Consider the following 23,295-nt stretch of genomic DNA (forward strand, 5'->3'; position numbering starts at 1 on the left):
ATTCCATAATTGCTTTGCTTTTTCTTCTCCGCAGTAAACATTTGGTGAAATGTTATTACTGTATATATATTTTTGCTTTTTCTTGACTTCATAGTTATATAAACTAATCTTGTATATGTAGCCTTTGTGTCCCTAGAGTTCGATGCATAGTCTCGAAGTATCATACACCATACCGTACTACTGTACCGAGTCATAGGTGATGACCGATTGTGAAGAATGCTAATGAGAACATCAAACCAAGTTTAAGCGTAACTCCGCTCACAGTCTTAATATACAAGTCAATTCTAATAATCCACATTTTCCTGAAACATAGTTTTCTGATAAATAACATCTTGTGTTTGTCAGCATTCCAAAAGATGTAGTTCTCGGTATGACCCCCCACCCATTATGCATTTATGGCATATTCTATGGAAAGTAGCGCTGCCTTGTTACATTCACAGCCAGTGGCGTAACTAGAGTCCTGTAGGCTCTGGTGTAGGATTTGGACCGGGCCTCCTCCTAATCCTGATATATATATATATATATATATATATATATATATATATATATATATATATATAATATATCTATCTCCTCTATCCTGGTATGTGTGTCCCTAATCCTGGCTCCATCCTGGTATATATGTCCCTCATCCTGGTATATATGTCCCTCATCCTGGTATATATGTCCCTTATACTGGGCCAAATCCTGGTATCACCTATCATTCTGGTATATGGCAGTTATCCTGGGCCACATCCTGGTTGTATGTATATATATATATCTTATCTTGGTATATATATCCCCCATTCTGCCGCTGTTCTTTAATACATATAAAAACAATTCTAACCTCACATCCACTCCCCCGCCGCACGGCATCCTCTTCTAAAGATGGCAGCTGAGTTCAGTGCTAAAGCGACAATAGGATATGACATCACTGTCATGCTCCCCCGGTCTCATCCATGCTGACGACAACTTCTCGCCTCTGATTGGCTGGCAGCGTGTATTGCTACGCACAGACCTGACGAGTCTCTGCGCTGCAATACACTTCAGCTGAGTGTTCGTCCAATGACTCACATTCAGTTGAAGTTTGCGCTGACGTCAGTGCGCTCCTCACTCGCACCCCTTTCACAGTTGAGACCTCTGCGACTGCGGCGTTGCACCCCTGCCCAACCTTTCAGAACTCCCAAAAACTATAGTGGAGCCACAGACACGTAGTCCCCTCTACAGAGCCCAACGAGTGAGGAGACCAAAGTCTCCTGATGGATGAGGCATCCACAGATGTCAGCACAGGGCACCATTAGTACTTGCCAGTCCCTGCTCCTCAGCATATCTTTAGAATGTGCCATAAATACCAGAGAGAGGTATTTAAATGCAAATTAAAGGAGACTGTCTGATTTGTTGGGGAAACACCTAATTTGTATTACTTTTGAGATTCACTTCTAAAATAATTTTTGTAATTAAAGACTTGGGATTCGATTCATTCATTCATTAAGTCCCTTTCCTTCTTGGTATTAGTTGCTGTTTTTTGCACTAAATTTTTTAACAGGGTGAATGTGATTCATAAATTTGTCATTAAGTAAAAAGTTGACTGTTTTCCTGTATCTAACTGATTTGGGACTTTTTAGTGCAAAAAAGCACACATATTGCAAAAATTGCGGCAAAATATTAGCAAGCATAAAAAATACTCCAGGGAAGGAATGGAGTGGAGTTGCACTATGTTTTGTAACCATTTAAAATCTCGCTATTGATGAATCAGGCAAAAACATATGTAATCAAGAAAACTTTGCGTGCAAAGTGGAAAATGGAAAAAAAAGCAACCAGTCCAGCACATAAAAAAATAGACTTAAAAAAGCGCACATAAAATAATTAATTGGGTGCAAACCAAAAAAAAGGCTCAAGACACTGAAATCTAGACAAAAATAGGCACAAAAGCTATGATGAATTGGAAACTAAATTTTTATTGTGTGCAAATGGTGCTACAAATTTTATAAATTGGCATGACTGCAGCACATTAGATAAATCTGACTTTTGAATTGAATTACTAGCGGAGTACATAATTTACTGTAAACTTTAGGAATTTGTTATATCACAACCCTGCACTTTACCTATTAAATATCGCTGATTCCTCATCAATATTTAGAACTGTGATCAGATCGCACTTAACAGTAATGGATCTTTATTGATGTTATATACATAGTCCTCCAATAGGGAATCCAATATATACATGGTGTTACAGAAACATTATTAAGTAATCCAATTTACTGGACAAGAAATAATTTAAAAACTAAGAAGCATTGGAGAAATGTTACACTGAGAACTTAGATAATGTTGAGATTTTCCAGTGTGTTGATGGGACCCTTCACCTTTTCAGGAATTGCAATTTAATGCCGTAATAGTTGACAGACATGTCTTGGCATTTTTTGATGTTATGGAAGATATGACATAGGTTGTGCCTAAAAGAGTGAATTTTATTGTTTCTAGCTCCCATGGATGAAAAACATACACTCTGAAAACATCTGATATGTAAATACCTCGTGTGAGATGTCAGGGACGATTCATGTTACATTATACACTTGTATGCAGATTTTAGATGCATTCTCAAGTTGGAAATTATCCTCTATCCACGGGATAGGGGAATAACGTTCCGAGCACCGAGACCCTCGCTAATCCCAAGAAATGGGGCTCAGATCCCATGTGAGTTCAGCAATGGTTGATCACATGCACTGCTGCTCCATTAATTCCTGCAGGAGGGCTGAAGACCTGCTGAGCGCTGCATTTAGCTACCTCCAGTTGTCCCGTAAAAAAAAAAAACTAAAGCGGCAATGCACATGTTTGGGTATTGCTCCATTCATACAGGGTTCTTCAGAGCCCAAGTTCTCAGAATCAGTTGGGGTACCAGTGGTCAAAAAAGTTATCTGCAATCTTGTGGATAAGGGAATGTTTCCAAACATGAGAATACCCCTTTAACTCTGTTTCTTAGTGTGCTTTTTAGGGTATGTGCACACGTCAGGATTTCTTGCAGAAATTTTCCTGACATTTCTGCCAGAAATCCGCATGCATTTTTACTGCGATTTTATCGCGATATTACCGCGATTTTACCGCGTTTTTGATGCGTCTTTGACGCGTTTTTGGTGCGTTTTTTGTGCGTTTTTCCCAAATGCATAGAATTGCGGGAAAAACGCAGAAAATCCCCAAAAATAATGAACACGCTCATTTTTTTTACCACGATGCGGAAAAAAAACGCATCCATGTGCACAAAACATGCAGAATGCATTCTAAATGATAGAATGCATAATGTATGCGTTTTTAATGAGTTTTTATAGCGTTTTTAGCACGAAAAAAACGAAACGTGTGCACATAGCCTTAGTGTCCGTCTTTCGTATTTTTTCCTAACCGCACCACTACAAAAATGGGCAGAGTATTTCTTTGTTTGAATCTCTGTGATCCCCAATTTACAAGGTATGTTATATGCATTGCCACAAGCAGGGTTAATTAAAATTCATCATCACTAATAGTCATGGCTGAAAGTGTTGGCACCTATGAAATTGCTCCTGAAAATGAACTATTTCTCCCAGAAAATTATTGCAATTACACATGTTTTGTTATACACATGTTGATTCCTTTGTGTGTATTGGAACAACAAAAAAACTGAGAAAAAAAGGCAAATTGGACATAATTTCACACACAACTCCAAACATGGGCAAGACAAAATTGATGGCACTTATCCAAAATTAAGGGTTTCAAGCATGTGATGCTCGTTCAAACTCACCTGTAGCAATATGAAAATCACTCCTGAAACCAGCTAAAATGAGGAGATGTTGACTCAATCTTTGCATTATGTCTGTGTGTGCCATACTAAGTATGGAGAACAGAAACAGGAGAAGAGAACTGTCTGAGGACTTGAGAACTAAAATTGTTGAAAAATGTAAATAATCTAAAGGTTACAAGTCCATCTCCAGAGATCTTGATGTTCCTTTGTCCACGGTGCGCAACATAAGCAAGAAGTTTACAACCCATGGCACTGTAGCTAATCTCCCTGGATGTGGACTGCAGAGAAAAATTGATGAAAGTTTGCAATGCAGGATAGTATGGATGGTGGATAAGCTGCCTCAATCAAGTTTCAAAGACATTCAAGCTGTCGTGCAGGCTTAAGATACCGTCACACTAGACGATATCGCTAGCGATCCGTGACGTTGCAGCGTCCTCGCTAGCGATATCGTCCAGTGTGACACGCAGCAGCGATCAGGCCCCTGCTGTGCTGTCGCTGGTCGGGGAAGAAAGTCCAGAACTTTATTTGGTCGCTGGACTCCCCGCAGACATCGCTGAATCGGCGTGTGTGACACCGATCCAGCGATGTCTTCACTGGTAACCAGGGTAAACATCGGGTAACTAAGCGCAGGGCCGCGCTTAGTAACCCGATGTTTACCCTGGTTACCATCCTAAAAGTAAAAAAAAACAAACACTACATACTTACCTACCGCTGTCTGTCCCCGGCGCTCTGCTCTGCACTCCTCCTGTACTGGCTGTGAGCGTCGGTCAGCCGGAAAGCAGAGCGGTGACGTCACCGCTCTGCTTTCCGGCCGCTGTGCTCACACAGACAGTACAGGAGGAGTGCAGAGCACAGCGCTGGAGGACAGACAGCGGTAGGTAAGTATGTACTGTTTGTTTTTTTTTACTTTTAGGATGGTAACCAGGGTAAACATCGGGTTACTAAGCGCGGCCCTGCGCTTAGTTACCCGATGTTTACCCTGGTTACCGGCATCGTTGGTCGCTGGAGAGCTGTCTGTGTGACAGCTCTCCAGCGACCAAACAGCGACGCTGCAGCGATCCGGATCGTTGTCGGTATCGCTGCAGCGTCGCTAAGTGTGACGGTACCTTTAGGGTACAGTATATCAGTGTCATCTCGAACTCTGTCGAAATTTGAATGAAATTAAACAATATGGTAGGAGACCCAGAAGGACCCCACTGCTGACACAGAGGTATAAAAAAGGTAGACTGCAGTTTGCCAAAATGTACATGAGTAAGCTAAAATCCTTCTGGGGATGCATCTTGTGGACATATGAGACCAAGATAGAGCTTTTTGGTAAAGCACATCAGTTTACTGAAAATGGAATGAGGCCTACAAAGAAAACACAGTACCTACAGACAAAAATGGTGGAGGTCCAAAGATGTTTTGGGGTTGTTTTGCTGCCTCTGGCGCTGTGTGCAAGGCATGAAATCTGAAGGTTACCAAAGGATTTTGGGATGCAATGTAGAGCTCAGTGTCAGAAAGCTGGGTTTGTGTCCTTGGTCATGTGTCTTCCAGCAGGACAATGACCCCAAACATACTTCAAGAAGTACCCAGGAATGGATGGAGACAAAGTGCTGGAGACTTCTGAAGTTGCTATTAGTAATGAGCGAGTATACTCGTTGCTCGTTTTCACGAGCACGCTCGGGTGGTCTCTAAGTATTTGTGACTGCTAAGAGATTTAGTTTTTGTCGCTGCAGCTGCATGATTTGTGACTGCTAAACAGCCTGAATGCATGTGGGGGTTGCCTGTTTGTTAGGGCAATTCCCACATGTATTCAGACTGTCTAGCAGTCACAAATCATGCAGCTGTGGCAACGAAATCTAAATCTCTGAGCACTCACAAATACTCTGAGAGCACCCGAGCGTGCTCTGGAAAACCCGGTCAATAAGTACACTCTCTCATCACTAGTTGCCATCAATTAGTCCGGATCTAAATCCCATTTAACACCTGTGGAGAGATCTTAAAACTGATGCTGGTAGAAGGTGCCTTCAAATTTGAGAGACCTGGAGCAGTTTGCAAAGGAAGAGTGGTCCAAAATTATGTTGGGGGTGTAATAAGTTTGTTGATGGTTACGGGAAGCAATTGATTGCAGTTACTTATTCCAAAGTGTATGCAACCAAATATTAAGTTGAGGGTAAAAAAAGACTTTTGTCTGGCCCCTTTTATTTATTCTGCCCAGTTTTTTTGTGTTGCTCCAATACACACAAAGGAAATAAATGTGTAATAAAGCATGTGTAATTTCACTCATTTTCTGTGAGAAATACTTAATTTTCATTATTTCACAGAGGAGCATTGCGGCTTAAGTTTCCTCATCTCGGCATACTTAACATGTCAGTCTCCGCAAAGAGAAACGTTACTCCTTGGATCCCGGTCTAATGCCTCTCACTCAGCCAAACCAGATCTCACTCTTTGCACTGACAAGGGGCAGCACCCAGAAACACAGAGTCTGCAAATTGAGATTTTGGTTTTGACTCATCCTAAAGGGTTGACATTGACTTTTAGGATTGCTATTTCCTATAGGTGACGCTAAAATTCTAGTCCTCTTCCTCTCTGAAGAGACAATTTTCATTTTCGGGAACAATTTCAAGGATGCCAACACTTTCGGCCATGACTATATATGCACGCTGTCCACAAGTTTGGAGAAGATGGGTTTCCAAGAGGCTTGCATTTCCAAGGACTATCAGCCGAGTTCATCTCTGCCTGTATTACATAGTAACATAGTTATTAAGGTTGAAGGAAGACTTTAAGTCCATCTAGTTCAGCCCATAGCCTAACCAAACTCAATCAAAAAAATCCGGCACTCAAAATATCTGCAATATTAGTTTTATTGTAATGCAATCCAAAATTTCATGACGTTTCGGTCAATAACTTAGACCTTCCTCAAACAGATTGCTTAAGAGACAATAGAATCAGATATAAGCAGCGCGTGGTGAAGGATAATCTCCTGCGGATGAAACGTCATGAAATTTTGGATTGCATTACAATAAAACTAATATTGCAGATATTTTGAGTGCCGGATTTTTTTGATTGAGACGTGTTAAGGGAGTGGTATCCCTCTCCGTGCACCACCCAGCTACAGAGTGACGTGTATTATATATTTTTATATAGCCTAACCAAACATGCCCTCTCATGTTGATCCAGAGGAAGGCAAAAAAAAACCCCATGTGTCAAAGAGTAAGCTCCACATTGGGGAAAAAAATTCCTTCCCGACTCCACATACGGCAATCAGACTAGTTCCCTAGATCAACGCCATATCAAGGAATCTAGTGTATGTACCCTGTAACATTATACTTTTCAAGTCCCCTCTTAAATTTAAGTAACGAATCACTCATTACAACATCATACGGCAGAGAGTTCCATAGTCTCACTGCTCTTACAGTAAAGAATCCACGTCTGTGATTATGCTTAAACCTTCTTTCCTCCAGACGTAGAGGATGCCCCTTGTCCCTGTCTCAGGTCTACGATTAAAAAGATTATCAGAAAGGTCTTTGTACTGTCCCCCTCATATATTTATACATTAACATAAGATCACCCCTTAGTCTTCGTTTTTCCAAACTAAATAGCCCCAAGTGTAATAACCTATCTTGGTATTGCAGACCCCCCAGTCCTCTAATAACCTTGGTCGCTCTTCTCTGCACCCGCTCCAGTTCAGCTATGTCTTTCTTATACACCGGAGACCAGAACTGTGCACAGTATTCTAACTGTGGTCGAACTAGTGACTTGTATAGAGGTAAAATTATGTTCTCCTCATGTGCATCTACGCCTCTTTTAATGCATCCCATTATTTTATTTGCTTTTGTAGCAGCTGCCTGACACTGGCCACTAAATGTGAATTTGTCATCCACCCATACACCCAGGTCTTTTTCATTGACTGTTTTGCCCAGAGTTTTAGAATTAAGCACATACCGTATATACTCGAGTATAAGCCGAGATTTTCAGCCCAAATTTTTGGGCTGAAAGTGCCCCTCTCGGCTTATACTCGAGTCAAGGTGGGTGGCAGGGTCGGCGGGTGAGGGGGAGAGGGCGCTGAGGCATACTCACCTAGTCCCGGCGGTCCTGACGCTCCCCCTGAGTATGGCTTTTTTTTTATTGTAGCAGCAGCAGCGGCAGCAATGGCACAGCTTTATGTGGAGCATCTATGGGGAAATATGAACGGCGCAGAGCATATATGGGGCACAGATATGGGGAAATATGAACGGTGCAGAGCACTATATAGGGCACAGATATGGGGAAATATGAACGGTGCAGAGCACTATATAGGGCATAGATATGGGGAAATATGAACGGTGCAGAGCATATATGTGGCACAGATATGGGGAAATATGAACGGTGCAGAGCATATATGGGGCACAGATATGGGGAAATATGAACGGTGCAGAGCATATATGGGGCACAGATAAGGGGAAATATGAACGGTGCAGAGCACTATATGGGGCACAGCTATGGGGAAATATGAACGGTGCAGAGCACTATATGGGGCACAGCTATGGGGAAATATGAACGGTGCAGAGCACTATATGGCACAGCTATGGGGAAATATGAACGGTGCAGAGCACTATATGGCACAGCTATGGGGAAATATGAACGGTGCAGAGCACTATATAGGGCACAGATATGGGGAAATATGAACGGTGCAGAGCACTATATGGGGCACAGCTATGGGGAAATATGAACGGTGCAGAGCACTATATGGGGCACAGCTATGGGGAAATATGAACGGTGCAGAGCACTATATGGCAGAGCTATGGGGAAATATGAATGTGCAGAGCACTATATGGCAGAGCTATGGGGAAATAATGAACGGTGCAGAGCACTATATGGCAGAGCTATGGGGAAATAATGAACGGTGCAGAGCACTATATGGCACAGCTATGGGATAATAATAAACGGTGCAGAGCACTATATGGCACAGCTATGGGGAAATAATGAGCGGTGCAGAGCACTATATGGCACAGCTATGGGGAAATAATGAACGGTGCAGAGCACTATATGGCACAGCTATGGGGAAATAATGATCTATTTTTATTTTTGAAATTCACCGGTAAATGCTGCATTTCCACCCTAGGCTTATACTCGAGTCAATAAGTTTTCCCAGTTTTTTGTGGCAAAATTAGAGGGGTCGGCTTATACTCGAGTATATACGGTAGTTATACATCTTATTACTTCTACCCAAGTGCATGACCTTACATTTATACCCATCAAAGCTCATTTGCCATTTATCAGCCCAAGCTTCTAGTTTACATAAATCATCCTGTAATATAAAATTGTCCTGCTCTGTATTGATTACCCTGAAGAGTTTAGTGTCATCTGCAAATATTGAAATTCTGCTCTTTATGCCCCCTACAAGGTCATTAATATGTTAAAAAGAAGAGGGCCCAATACTGACCCCTGTGGTATTCCACTGCTAACCGCGACCCAGTACGAGTGTGCTCCATTAAAAACCACCCTTTGTTTCCTATCTTTGAGCCAGCTCTTAACCCACTTACACATATTTTCCCCTATCCCCATTATTCTCATTTTATGTATCAACCTTTTGTGTGGCACCGTATCAAAAGCTTTTGAAGTCCATATACACTACATCCACTGGGTTCCCTTGGTCCAGTCCGAAACTTACCTCTTCATAGAAATTGATCAGATTAGTCTGACAGGAATGGTCCTTAGTAAACCCGTGCTGATACTGGGTCATGAGGTTATTCCTCTTCAGATCCTCCAGCATAGCATCCCTTAGAATGCCCTCCAGGATTTTACCCACAGTAGAGGTTAAGCTTACTGGCCTATAATTTCCGAGTTCAGTTTTTGTCCCCTTTTTGAATATTTGCACCACATTTGCTATACGCCAGTCCTGTGGTACAGACCCTGTTATTATGGAGTCTTTAAAGATTAAAAATAATGGTCTATCAATGACTGTACTTAATTCCTGCAGTACTCGGGGGTGTATCCCATCCGGGCCCAGAGATTTGTCAATTTTAGTGATTTTTAAACGCCGCCGCACTGCAGGTGACATTTAATGGGAAATTTTTGTGATCACTGATCATATTGTCTGCCATGGAATTAAATACTGATTACTGATGACAAAAAGTCATTTAGCATATTGGCTTTTTCCTCATCCATCATTTCACCTAGACTATTTTTAAGGGGGCCAACGCTATCATTTTTTAGTTTCTTACTATTTACTTAGTTAAAGAATATTTTCAGATTATTTTTACTCTCTCTGGCAATGAGTCTCTCTGTGTCAATCTTGGCTGCCTTGATTTGCTTTTTACAGAATTTATTTATTTTTCTGTATTTATTTAATGCCTCATCACTACCTACTTCCTTTAATTCTCTAAATGCTTTCTTTTTGTCACTTATTGCGCCCCTTACAGCTCTATTTAGCCATATTGGTTTCCTCCTATTTCTAGTATGTTTATTCCCATACAGTATATATTGTGCACAGGTCCTATCCAGGATGCTAATAAATGTCTCCCATTTTCTTTGTGTATTTTTGTGTCTCAGGATATCGTCCCAGTTAATTGCACTAAGATCGTCTCTCATCCGTTGGAAATTTGCCATCCTGAAGTTTAGTGTCCTTGTAACCCCTCTACTACACATCTTATTAAAGGATACATGAAAACTTATTATTTCGTGATCACTATTCCCCAAGTGACCCCCAACCCTTATATTTGCTATGCGGTCTGGCCTGTTTGTTAATATTAGGTCTAGCAGTGCCACCCTTCTTGTTGGGTCCTGAACCAGTTGTGAAAGGTAATTGTCTCTCATAGTACTTTTGCTGAAACTGCAGGTTTCTGTTCCCCATGTGTCCATCCTTGAAGGACAGAGATTGTCATCACAATCCATGTAAATGATGCTGCAACGCCATGCTGAGTACCGTAAAAGACGAGAAGTTTGATTTCCCTTAGTTTATTATCCCTTGTTAACAATAGTCTTTATCAAATTGCCATCTCCCAGGCAGGCAGCAGCCCCTTCTGAGACAATTATCTGTAATAATTACATACAAAATGCTCAAACTTACCAGAAATGGTTCTGTCTTCTTATCTAATATCACCTATATATCCATCAATGTAAAATGCTCAAAGCTTTGTAGGGTCTCAACAGGTGTGCTGTGCATCATTGTTATAAAATGTTAAGATGTTGACACCGTTTTTTAAATATTTTTATTAAATGTTTCATAGAAAAATACAAATAATATTAACAGTGTATAGAAACATTTTTTTCTCCACTCAACCCCACCCCCTCATATTTCTCAACCCAAATTCTCAATCTAATCAACTCTGCAGTGATACAATTTTTTATATTTATTCTAAATATATTTTTCCTACGCAGAAACTCATAGTTTGTACACAATTTTTCCCATTATACTAAATCATAACTTACATTTATATATACATATTTTTTGTCTTTAGGTGTTGCTTTTCCTTGGACCATCAACCTCCATAACTTTAGTGTGTATACTCTTGTGGAGCATCAAGTCATATTGAACCTAGTAGAACCGATGGGCTGTACCTCTACCCTGGCAGTCACTTCCCATGCTCTGCCGTCTGCTGGTCCTGAAGCTGGCCATTCATTTGTTGTCTGTCTACACGTCGACTTGGAGCCTCTGGAAATAAAATGCTCAAATCCACAGGTCAGTAAATCTTATAGTCATGCTTTTTAATTTTTCAATCCGTTTTATAGACAATGAGTGTACACGTGCATGACCACCATTCTACTCAAGCAGAAGCCACTGAAACCCTAATTTTGAAATTGGTGGAAGATCCACTTGTGTTACCCTAAGGGATATCCTGTGGATTGGTGATAAATGATGTTTATGGTCCATCCCTTTTATGTGGCCACTATACGTATAACTTAAAATAGAAATTGTCAGGGTCAGAGTGTCAGATCAAAACCAACAATACAAGTCTATGGGACCATGTAAAACATTGCTCTGATCAAAATCTGATAAAATTCTAATAAAGCTCTGTTCAGGTTCTGTTCAGGTTCTGTTCATGTTCTGTTCAGGTTCTGTTCAGGTTCTGTTCAAGTTCTGATCAAACTCTGTTAAAGCTCTTCTCAAGCTCTGTTCAGGTTCTGTTCAAGTTCTGATCAAGCTCTGTTCAAGCTCTGTTCAGGTTCTTCTCAAGCTCTGTTCAAGCTCTGTTCAGGTTCTGTTCAAGTTCTGATGAAGCTCTGTTAAAGCTCTGCTCAAGCTCTGTTCAAGCTTTCAAGCTCTGTTCAGGTTCTGTTCAAGTTCTGTTCAGGTTCTGTTCAGGTTCTGATCAAGCTCTGTTAATGCTCTTCTCAAGCACTGTTCAAGCTCTGTTCAGGTTCTGCTCAAGCTCTGTTCAAGCTCTGTTCAGGTTCTGTTCAAGTACTGATCAATCTCTGTTAAAGCTCTGTTCAAGTTCTGATCAAGCTCTGATCAAGCTCTGTTCAAGCTCTGTTCAGGTTCTTCTCAAGCTCTGTTCAAGCTCTGTTCAAGCTCTGTTCAGGTTCTGTTCAAGTTCTGATGAAGCTCTGTTAAAGCTCTGCTCAAGCTCTGTTCAAGCTTTCAAGCTCTGTTCAGGTTCTGTTCAAGTTCTGTTCAAGTTCTGTTCAGGTTCTGTTCAGGTTCTGTTCAGGTTCTGTTCAGGTTCTGTTCAGGTCCTGTTCAGGTTCTGTTCAAGTTCTGATCAAGCTCTGTTAAAGCTCTTCTCAAGCTCTGTTCAAGCTCTGTTCAGGTTCTGTTCAAGCTCTGTTCAGGTTCTGTTCAGGTTCTGTTCAGGTTCTGTTCAGGTTCTGTTCAGGTTCTGTTCAGGTTCTGTTCAAGCTCTGTTCCAGCTCTAATCAAGCTCTGTTCAGTGTCTAATCAGAATATTCGGATCCTTTTTCTCTTATGGAGAGAAACTGGTCGTTTGATCCTACCCTAAATCGACATAATCCATGAGGAATAATCCGGTTTTCTCATCTGTGTTCCATTATACTTTGTTTATAGCTGTTTGCTTCTGGATTGTGCCTTTATCATTAAAGAAACATAACTTTGTGTCAGTTCCTAGTAGGAAAACAAATAGTTACTCCTATCTTAGATGAAATATCTAATAGCTGTAACTTTCTTATCGATTTTAGTCCCTTACCCTTGAAAGTAAAATCTATAGTTGTGCATACCTATTAACCAAACCACTAAAAGTTGCGGTAGCCATGGCGGGGCTTGTGCAATTTGAATACTGTTTACTTTGATGTATTTGTGGGTTTGTGTAACTCGAGCTCCTGCTAGCCAAGACTACTTTGGCCTGACGGGAAGAAATAAGTAGCAGATGTGCTGTTTTCGCAGACTGACGCATGATGGTGCTGACTTGTGGACGCACGTGCTAAAGAACAATAAAAATTCTTCCAGTCGGGTTCACACCCTTGTGCTTTTTCACGCTACATGAAGTTCTGATTGGAAAGCGGCAGAGTGTCTGGAATACATCACAGCATGAAGGTGCTTGGGGACACAAGTTGTGACCTGAGTTTGCTTTTTGTTTGTGTTCTTTATAAATGGCAGCGTGTGGGTTCAGTTTTGAAGCTTGCCCTCTGTTACGCTGATGGCCTTCATGCTGCCCCTTTCGTGTCACGATGCCTTTGTGAAGTGGAATTCGGAATGATTGGGGATTTCTGTGTAGACGTAGTTATGTATTAGAAGCAATAGCTCTGATGTGATGTGATTTTACTTAGTTTTTTTTTGTAAGAAAAATTACTAGAGTATTTTATTGGAAGTTGGTCATACACCTGAGATAGCTAATATATTTTGCTCCTGGAAACATACTTGCTGAGCTAATGTCTTTTTCAATAGGTGTAAGGGAATACATTCGAATAATTGGATCTAAGTCGGACAAAACCTGCAGGACTGACTAATTATTTAAAAGAAATCTGTCAGCAGGGTTTGCTATGGGATCTGAGAGCATCATGGTGTTGGACCACTGAGTCCAGTGATGTCTCTTGCTGGTCTGCTTGCTGTCATTTTCATACAATCACAGTTTTCTCTGTTGCAAATTTAGCAGTGCTCTGAATGCTGAGCTGTGTATAACCCCACCCACACCACTTATTGTCTTCCTTCTGTGTACACTGTATATTCACAGAAAGCTGCTAATCAGTGGTGTGGGTTGGGTTGCACAGAGCAGGAGGCACAATACATCTAGTCCTGTAGTGATAAACTACTGATAAAACACTGATTTTATAGAAACCGCAACACACACCCAGTAAGGGACACTTAGATGCAATCAGGGTCTCAGCCCCTACGTCATGCTGCTCTCAGATTACATAGTAAAAACGTGCTGACAGATTCCGTTTATTGCCTAGGAGGGCCTCCCAACTCTTCCCTTCAAGATTGATAGTGTCAAGGAGGGAAGGCTTCTGAAATGAAATTTAAAGGGAATCTGTCACCCCAAAAATCATATGAGATAAGCCCACCGGTATCAAGGGCTTATCTACTGCATTCTGTAATACTGTAGATAAGCCCCCGATGTAACCTGAAAGGTGAGAAAAACAAGTTAGATTATACTCACCCAGGGGTGGTCCCGCTGCTGTCCGGGTCCGGTGCCCTCCCATCTTCATATGATGATGTCCTCTTCTTGTCTTCCTGCCGCGGCTCCTGCGCAGGAGTACTTTATTGAGGGCAGAGCAAAGTACTGCAGTGCGCAGGTGCCGAGAAAGGTCAGAGAGGCCCAGCACCTGCGCACTGCAGTACTTTGCTCTGCCCTCAACAGGGCAAATCAGTACACCTGCATCGGAGCCGCAGCATGAAGACAAGAAGAAGACGTCATCGTATGCAGATGGGAGGCCCCGGACCGCGACGCCCATCGGACCGGACCGCAGCGGGACCACCCCTGGGCGAGTATGATCTAACCTCTTTTTCTCATCTTTCAGGTTACATCGGGGGCTTATCTACAGCATTACAGAATGCATTACAGAATGCTGTAGATAAGCCCCTGATGCCTGTGGCGTTAGCTCATATACGATTTTTGAGATGACAGATTCCCTTTAAAGTCCACATCCCTTTGTTCTTTGTGCAGATAAGCTGCTGCCGGAGGCTTCAGGCAGTAGATTGCTCCTCTCTCCACATACAGAAAGCATGCGCCCCGGTGAGGGTGCATAAGGAAGGCCAAAGAAATAGCTGTCGACTGAAAGAGCATCTGTCCACGCACTGACTACTGTATGACAAGCTCATTCCTCTGCCAGGTCCCTCCTATAAAATGATAGTTGCAATCCAACATTCCTGATCGATAGATTTTTAAAACTTCTTACTAAAATCAGTGGTATTAATTAACTTTTAGTTAATGTGTCTGGCCAGTGCAAAATTACCAGTAGACGCAATGCATTGGGTCGGCTACCAGTTATTTTTCTATTGCAAAAAATAGTGCCCATAGTCAGTGTCACTTGGTGTGTAATATACACCAACTTTTTTTTAGGTTCATATTCAGTGTCACTTGGTGTGTAATATTCACCAACTTTTTTTTAGGTTAACACCCACAAAAAAACCTATTGGCATGGCAAACAATATAAATAGTCTTGAATTCCAATTCAGCACAGAATTAATAATTATCCCTTAAGAGAAAACGTTCTCAAAAGTTTTAAATGTGGAGGTCATTCCTTTGAGGGTTCTGGATAGCTCTATGATTGTAATACTAGTTATCCATAGAAAACCATTAAAGAAGTGAGACAATGGCCAGTGCTATTCAGCAAAGGAAAATGAGCTAGCTCTTCTCCTGAATGGGGCCATAAACCACGATATTGACCGGTGTACATTGCTCTTTAGAGGCAGTGTTTTCCTTACTTGTGAGCTCCAATTTTAGGCAGAGATTAACTATTGATGTTTCGCTACATTGAATCAGTTTTCAATTGGTGCAATGAAGAAATGCCAAATAGTCTAGAATTTTCTTGGTCCAAACAGAGCAGTTCTCGCTGAAGATGAATGATAATTATATAAAAGTTACAATTATTATTGAGCCTGACTGCAAAAAACTGATGTGTGAAAGCAGCCTTAGGCCATGTTCACACCATCCTTTTTTTAATGCGGAATCGCCGCGATTTTTCCGCTGCGGGTCCGCAGCTGTTTTCCATGCAGGGTACATTACAATGTACCCTATGGAAAACAGGAACTGCTGTGCCCACATTGCGGAAAATCGCGAAAAAAGCCGCGCTGAATAGCCGCGGTAAAAAAGAAGTACCATGTCACTTCTTTTTGCGGAACTGCAGCGGTTCTGCACCCATAGACCTCCATTGTGAGGTCAAACCCGCAGTAAAACCCGCAGATGAAAAAAATATCTGCGGGTTTTCTGCGGTTTGTGGTGCAGAACCGCTGCAGTGTGGCTGCCCCCCCGTGCTCCAATCACACCCCCCCATGCTCCGATGCCACCCCCCGTGCTCCGACGCCCCTTTCCCCCCCCCCCCCCCCCCCCGTGCCCTCATCTCCCCCCCTTATACTTACCCGGCCTCCCGGTGTCCGTCCGGCCGTCTTCTCCCTGGGCGCCGCCATCTTGCAAAATGCCGACCGGCAGATTCGTTCCAAAGTGCATTTTGATCACTGAGATATATCCTATCTCAGTGATCAAAATAAAAAAAATAGTAAATGACCCCCCCCCCCCCCCTTTGTCACCCCCATAGGTAGGGACAATAAAAAAAATTAAGAATTTTTTTTTTCCACTAAGGTTAGAATAGGGTTAGGGGTAGGGGTAGGGTTAGGGTATTTTCAGCCATTTTAACCCTAAAAAACTTCCTAGAAAACACAGACTCTGCATAGAAAACTGCATTAAAAAACGCATCAAAAAACGCACCAAAAAAGCACCAAAAAAAGGACCTGCGTTTTCTGCCAAGAGCTGCGGTTTTTAGTCCTGAAAAAAAAGGAGGGAAATCAGGAACGTGTGAACGTAGCCTTAGACTGGAGAGCAGGAGCAGAGGGATAAAGATTCTGCTCCACTTCCTGTAATCCCACTCAAGAGTCTTCATCAGCATTCGGCCTTTACTGTTCTCAGACTTCGTTTCACTTTCAACATCTGCTCTGTGCGCCATTGTCCCATGGCTTGCTTGCCCTGAAAGAAAAATCCATCTCTTTATGCCTGTATGCAGTTTGACAGACAGGAGAGCAGGAGCAGAGGGATAAAGACCCTGCTCCCACTTCCTGTAATCCCACTCAGTCTCTGCTGATAGAAACAGATTACACTTCGCAACAGGCAGTGGACAGCAAGTTAGACAGAAAGGAGATACAGGTAGGCAAATAGAGACAGGTACTTTGGAGTAATTTTTAAGCTGAAAACATAACTTTGAAATCTTGCTAGTCATTGTGTTGGATATCAGATGATTATAACTATATTTAAAGGGAATTTATCAGCAGGTTTTTATTATGTAATCCGAGAGCAGTGTGTTGTTGTGGCAGAGACCCTGATTCCAGGAATGTGTGACTTACTATGCTGCTGTTGCAATATAATCAGTATTTTATCAGCAAGGGACTATCACTACAGGACTAGATGTCTCATGCCTCCTAGTCAACTCCTCTGTTTAACCTCACCATTGATTTTCAACTTTCTGCCTATGCACAGTGTACACAGAAAGCTGCCAAACAGTGGTGTGTACAGGCTTATACAGGGCTCAGCATTTGAGTGCTGCTAGATCTGCAGCAGAGAAAAAAAATGATTGTATAAAAATGACAGCATGCAGATAGATCAACAATGGCACATCACTGGAATCGGGGTCTAAGCGCCTACATCATGCTGCTCCGAGATTACATAGAAAAATCCCGCTAAGCAGCAACCCACATCTAAATCAGAGCAAGTGAGTGAACCCATAGGCCTCAAAGCATTAGAATGAACCTGTTTCGATTTCCTTCGGGGAGAGGGTACATTGACTTTATACCTCCACTACGGAATTACCACACATTAACTAAAAATAAAAGTTCACTTTAGTTGTGGTCTGCAATGATACTTTATGAATACATTGTAAGATGATTCAGATTCATGTCTCCCTAGTCTTCCATTTTTTATTTTGTGTCTTGTATTATACATGGACATCACATGCAGTAAATTTAAGAGTATCACTGTAACATTCTGGCAAGTGAGTGCTGTGAAAATGAGCTGTGGGACCTCGGAGCTGGACAGCAGGCAGCGGTATTGAGTGTCTTCCAATATGTCTTGTCTGCCGTCAGCTGAGCCGCAGCTGGGTGACCTGCGCAGCCCGGCCGGGTGTATTGTGTGTCTCATTTATAGGAAAGATGTTCCCGGGAATGTGTCTCTCGTGATTTAAAGCAATTCAACATTCAAGGTAATAAAATGTTTGCAAATATGATACGCAGACATTTCTTCCCTTTTTGGAAAAAAAATAAATCCGTTTTGTACGAACTGAATTTTTTTGTTAATTCAATATTTATTGGCACTAAAAAAGGCTTTTTTATGTTGCACTGTACAGTAGATTGCTTTTAGTTATTTATACTGTTGTGCATGTGAATGTTGCCTCCATGTGATTGTTGGGGGTCTTATTGTTGGAATCCCACAAATTGCGAGAAGGAGACCCCGAAGTTTCCTGGTCTATAACTACGACAGACAACTGTTGCAGATGCTGACTGAACCTGGATTCATCAGTCTGCTGCGTGGGATTTTCATCTCTTTTTGGTGTGAGGAGATGATGGAGATTACCATAAAATTTCTCAGGTTTAGTCAGTATGGAGATGGTACATGAATAGCATTAGTATTCTCCCCACTTTGTTTGCAAATCCATTCACTTGGCAAGTTTGGTCCACGAATCAGACAAAACTCGGACATGTCGCCTTTTTGCTGACAAGTGAAATTAAAAGGGTTCTGTCTGCAATAAAAAATGTTGATGGAATGTGTTCATGAAATTTGAGCTAGCTAATGGGTCTAACACTTCATTCATAAAGGAGACTTTGGGCCTCCAGTAGTGATGAGCGAATGTGCCGCGGCATAAGGTGTTATCTAAGCGCCATTTTCAACTGGATTTTTTTTAACCCTTTAGAGACCAAGCCAATTTTGACCCTAATGACCAAGCCAGTTTTGACCCTAATGGTCAAGCCAGTTTTTACAATTCTGACCACTGTCATCTGGTGCCGTCTTCGGCTCCCTGCCATCTTCATCTCCCCGCCGTCACTGTCATCTCCCCGCCGTCACTGTCATCTCCCCGCCGTCACTGTCATCTCCCCGCCGTCTTCATCTCCCCGCCGTCACTGTCATCTCCCCGCCGTCACTGTCATCTCCCCGCCGTCTTCATCTCCCCGCCGTCTTCATCTCCCCTCTGTCTTCGGCTCCCCTCTGTCTTCGGCTCCCCTCTGTCTTCAGCTCCCCTCTGTCTTCGGCTCCCCTCTGTCTTCGGCTCCCCGCTGGCTTTGGCTCCCCACTGTCTTCGGCTCCCCACTGTCTTCGGCTCCCCTCTGTCTTCGGCTCCCCTCTGTCTTCGGCTCCCCTCTGTCTTCGGCTCCCCTCTTGTCTTCGGCTCCCCTCTGTCTTCGGCTCCCCGCTGGCTTTGGCTCCCCGCTGTCTTTGGCTCCCCGCTGTCTTTGGCTCCCCGCTGTCTTTGGCTCCCCGCTGTCTTCGACTCCCCGCCGTCTTCGACTCCCCGCCGTCTTCGGCTCCCCGCTGTTTTCGGCTCCCCACCATCTTCATACATCATGGTAAATCAGATTTTTGCAGGGAAAAAAATACTGAGACACAAGGCAAAAACACTGAAGAGAGTTTGGGGAAGGGATTAGTTTGGAGTGGTATTATATTTATCAGGAAGTTTAGTCCTGTGATAACTGCTACACTGAAAAGCTTCAGGGTAAAACACAGCAAACCGACTAAGGACACTATAATCAATAGTCTAAAAGTGAATAAAAATATATCATGGTGTAACACATATAAGATGCCTTTATAGAGCACAAACATTTCCTGTCAAAGTGTAAAAAAAAGAAAAAAAAAAACTTTATTAAATAGCCCACTGACTGTTGCACATTTCGCCATCACTTCAAGGGGTGGCTGTAGCAACAGTGAAGCGTCCATATGATACACAACTTCAGACCCCCCCCCCCCCCCCGCACAAAAGGTCAGTTAAAGGGAACCTGTCAGCAGGATTGTGCACAGTAACCTACAGACAGTGTCAGGTCGGCGCCGTTATACTGTTTACAGTGATACCTGGTGATGAAATCCGTCTTGTGGTTGTTGTTGAATCTTTATTTTCAGCTTTGAGTTAATGATATGCCCGTGCTCCGGGGCGGCCTGTGGGGGTCTTCATGTGGTGCTCTGATTAGGTATTCATCAGTATGGTTTCTGACAGGTCACTGTTCCCTCACTGACCTGACCCCTAGTTTACATAATGAATACCTGTACATACTGAAAAAAAAAATGTCCTGCAGGCAGGCACAAACCGTGGCACCGCCGCGCTGCAGCATAATCGCATGTCTACTGTGTTTATAATTAATATGGTTGAGGTTATCCTGATATTAAAAAAAAAATACACTTGTAAATGGTGCTCGCTGCGCCTGCACAGTATCAGCTTTCGGTGTATTTAGAGGTAATTCGATAGCTGGAACTGCGCAGGCGCCAGCAGCACCATCTTGCTAGAGCAAAAAAATTTCCTCCGAGATGGAGGAGGACATTTTTTCCTAGCAAGATGGCACTGCCTGTGCAATAGGAGCTATCGGATCACCTTTATATACACAGATAGCTGCTGCTGCGCAGGCGCTGTGGGCGCCATTTTCAAATGGATTAAAAAATCCATTTGAAAATGGCGCCCACAGCGCCTGCGCAGCAGCAGCTATCTGTGTATATAAAGGTGATCCGATAGCTCCTATTGCACAGGCAGTGCCATCTTGCTAGAAAAAAAACCCTAAAAACCCTTTAGTGACCAAGCCAATTTTGACCCTAATGACCAAGCCAGTTTTTACAATTCTGACCACTGTCACTTTATGAAGTTATAGCTCTGGAACGCTTCAACGGATCCCACTGATTCTGATTCTGATTCGTTTTTTTGTGACATATTGTACTTCATGTTAGTGGTAACATTTCTTCGATATGACTTGCGTTTATTTATGAAAAAAACTGAAATTTTCAAATTTTTTATTTTTGTGCCCTTAAATCAGAGTCATGTTATGCAAAATAGTTAATAAAACATTTCCCACATGTCTACTTTACTTCAGCACAATCTTGGAAACATAATTTTTTTTTTTGTTAGGACGTTAGAAAGGTTAAAGGTTGACCAGCGATTTCTCATTTTTACAACAAAATTTACAAAACCATTTTTTTCAGGAACCACCTCACATTTGAAGTGAGTTTGGGGGTTGAATATGCACCCCTCATGGTGCTCAAAACCACATTCAAGAAGTTTATTAACCCTTCAGGTGCTTCACGAGAACTAAAGCAATGTGGAAGGAAAAAATTAACATGTAACTTTTTTTTCACAGAAAATTTACTTTAGACCCAAACTTTATTTTCACAAGGGTACCAGGAGAAAATGGACCCCAAAATGTAGAAATACATGCACGGTCTGGTCCAAGTGCCTACGGCTGTGCTAGATATTGAGGCGAGAGACTCGCGCGGAACTCGCAAGTGTGACCCCGGCCTAACCGTACATCCCTTAATAAACAGAAAAAAGTACCCAGATAAATCACGGGATATGGGAATCGGTTTAAACGTCCCCCACATATATAAATACAGATATGTATACATCCAGTGATTTATCCTATAAACGGTACTTTTTTCTGTTCATTAAGATTAAAGGGAACCTGTCACCCCCCTCAGGCGTTTGTAACTAAAAGAGCCACCTTGTGCAGCACAAATGCAGCATTCTGACAAGGTGGCTCTTTTAGTTATGATGCCTGCACACGCTGAAATAAACGATTATTAAATGTGTCCCCTCATACCCTGAAATCACCGGGGAGGCGGGTCCTTCCTTCCTAATCAGACGCAGCACAGCCGTCACTCCGGGCCTGTTCGCGCCAGGCGCCGCCTCCTCTTGCTGTATTATCGGCCCCGGCGCCTGCGCTGTAAGTACAATGGGCAGCACAACTGCGCACATCCGAAAAAAAAACTTAATGCGCAGGCGCCGGGAACGATAATACTGCAAGAGGAGGTGGTGCCCGGCGCGCACAGGTCCGGAGTGACGGCTGTGCTGCATCTGATTAGGAAGGAGAGTCCCGCCCCTGGGACGGTTTCAGGGTATGAGCGGGCACATTTTATAAACGCTTATTTCAGTGTGTGCAGGCATCATAACTAAAAGAGCCACCTTGTCAGAATGCAGCATTTGTGCTGCACAAGGTGGCTCTTTTAGTTACAAACGCCTGAGGGGGGGGTGACAGGTTCCCTTTAAGGGATGCACAGATAGACAGAGTTTGCGCTCTTTTCTTAGTAGTTATCACCGTTACTGTGAGATGATCTGGTTTGCCTTCTTATCTTGCTTTGTTATGCCAACAAAACCTTGAGTCGTCACCAGAAAATGTGAGAATAACCTGAAGAGACCACACGCTATAGATATGTTCACAGAGTTCTTTTATAGTGGCGCAGTGGTTAGCACAGCAGCCTTGCAGCGCTGCAGTCCTGGGTTCAAACCCGACCAAGGACAATATCTGCAAAGAGTTTGTATGTTCTCGCTGTGTTTGTGTGGGTTTCCTTCCACATTCCAAAGACATACTGATAGGGAATTTAGATTGTGAGCCCCAACGGGGACAGCGATGATAATGTGTGCAACCTGTAAAGCGCTGCGGAATATGTTAGCGCTATATAAAAATAAAGATTATTATTATTATTTAATGTTTGCTTATTATTCATTTATCTTTTGCAGTTTGTTTGGGGTTTTTTTTTTTGTTTTTTTTTTTTCAAATTTTGACAATTTTTGTATTTTTTTTTTTAACCATAAAATTTTTATTTTATTAAACATTTTAGAACAAAACAGGGTCTTACAAGCATTTAGTTTCTGTATATAATGCATGAACAGTAAACGATATAAACAATATAGACGATATAAGGCCATCAATTACCTTAATTCTACAAAAACGTAAATGACAAAGACAAGACAATAAGGGGGGTAGAGGGAAGGGAGGAAAGAGAGAGTGGAAAAAAAAAAGGGAAAAACCTCAGTTAAATCGATTAATCAAATCCGAACTCAGTCGCACTACAGGTCGGATCCCGCTGCATAATAATCCCACGGGGACCATATAGCCTGGAAGCGCACCACCGAGTCATTTAGTAAGGCTGTAAGGTGTTCCATCCTTCTGACATCCATGATCCGTCCAAGGAGGATCTGAAGCGAAGGGGGACTCGGCTGTCTCCAAAGACGCGCAATCAGGCATCTGGCCGCCGTAAGGATATGTTGCAATAATCTATTGGAAAGTTTGCCCATACCCGGCGCCCCGTGACCCAGGAGAAGCACTAGCGGGTTTAGTTCTATGTCTGCATGCAATACCTTATCTATGAGGGACTTAACCTGACCCCAAAAGGGCACAATTTTTGGGCATGACCAAAATATGTGGACAAGAGACCCAGTGCTTCCCCCACATCTCCAACAGGAGGGAGGGATAGAGGGATTCAGTCCATGCAGAAACTCTGGAGTGTGATACC

At 42.5% G+C, this 23,295-nt stretch overlaps 1 protein-coding gene across 1 annotated transcript in view; it reads left to right on the forward strand.

Moving 5' to 3' along the window:
* VPS13B (vacuolar protein sorting 13 homolog B) overlaps positions 1 to 23,295 on the forward strand; it is a 1,386,889-nt gene that overhangs the window by 785,123 nt on the left and 578,471 nt on the right. The window contains exon 24 of the mRNA XM_069731647.1: positions 11,173 to 11,393. Coding sequence (XP_069587748.1) covers positions 11,173 to 11,393 — 221 coding nt within the window. The remainder of the gene's footprint in view (positions 1 to 11,172; positions 11,394 to 23,295) is intronic.

This window comes from Ranitomeya imitator, chromosome 6 (assembly GCF_032444005.1).
Source record: "Ranitomeya imitator isolate aRanImi1 chromosome 6, aRanImi1.pri, whole genome shotgun sequence".
In the NCBI taxonomy this organism is placed as follows: domain Eukaryota; kingdom Metazoa; phylum Chordata; class Amphibia; order Anura; family Dendrobatidae; genus Ranitomeya; species Ranitomeya imitator.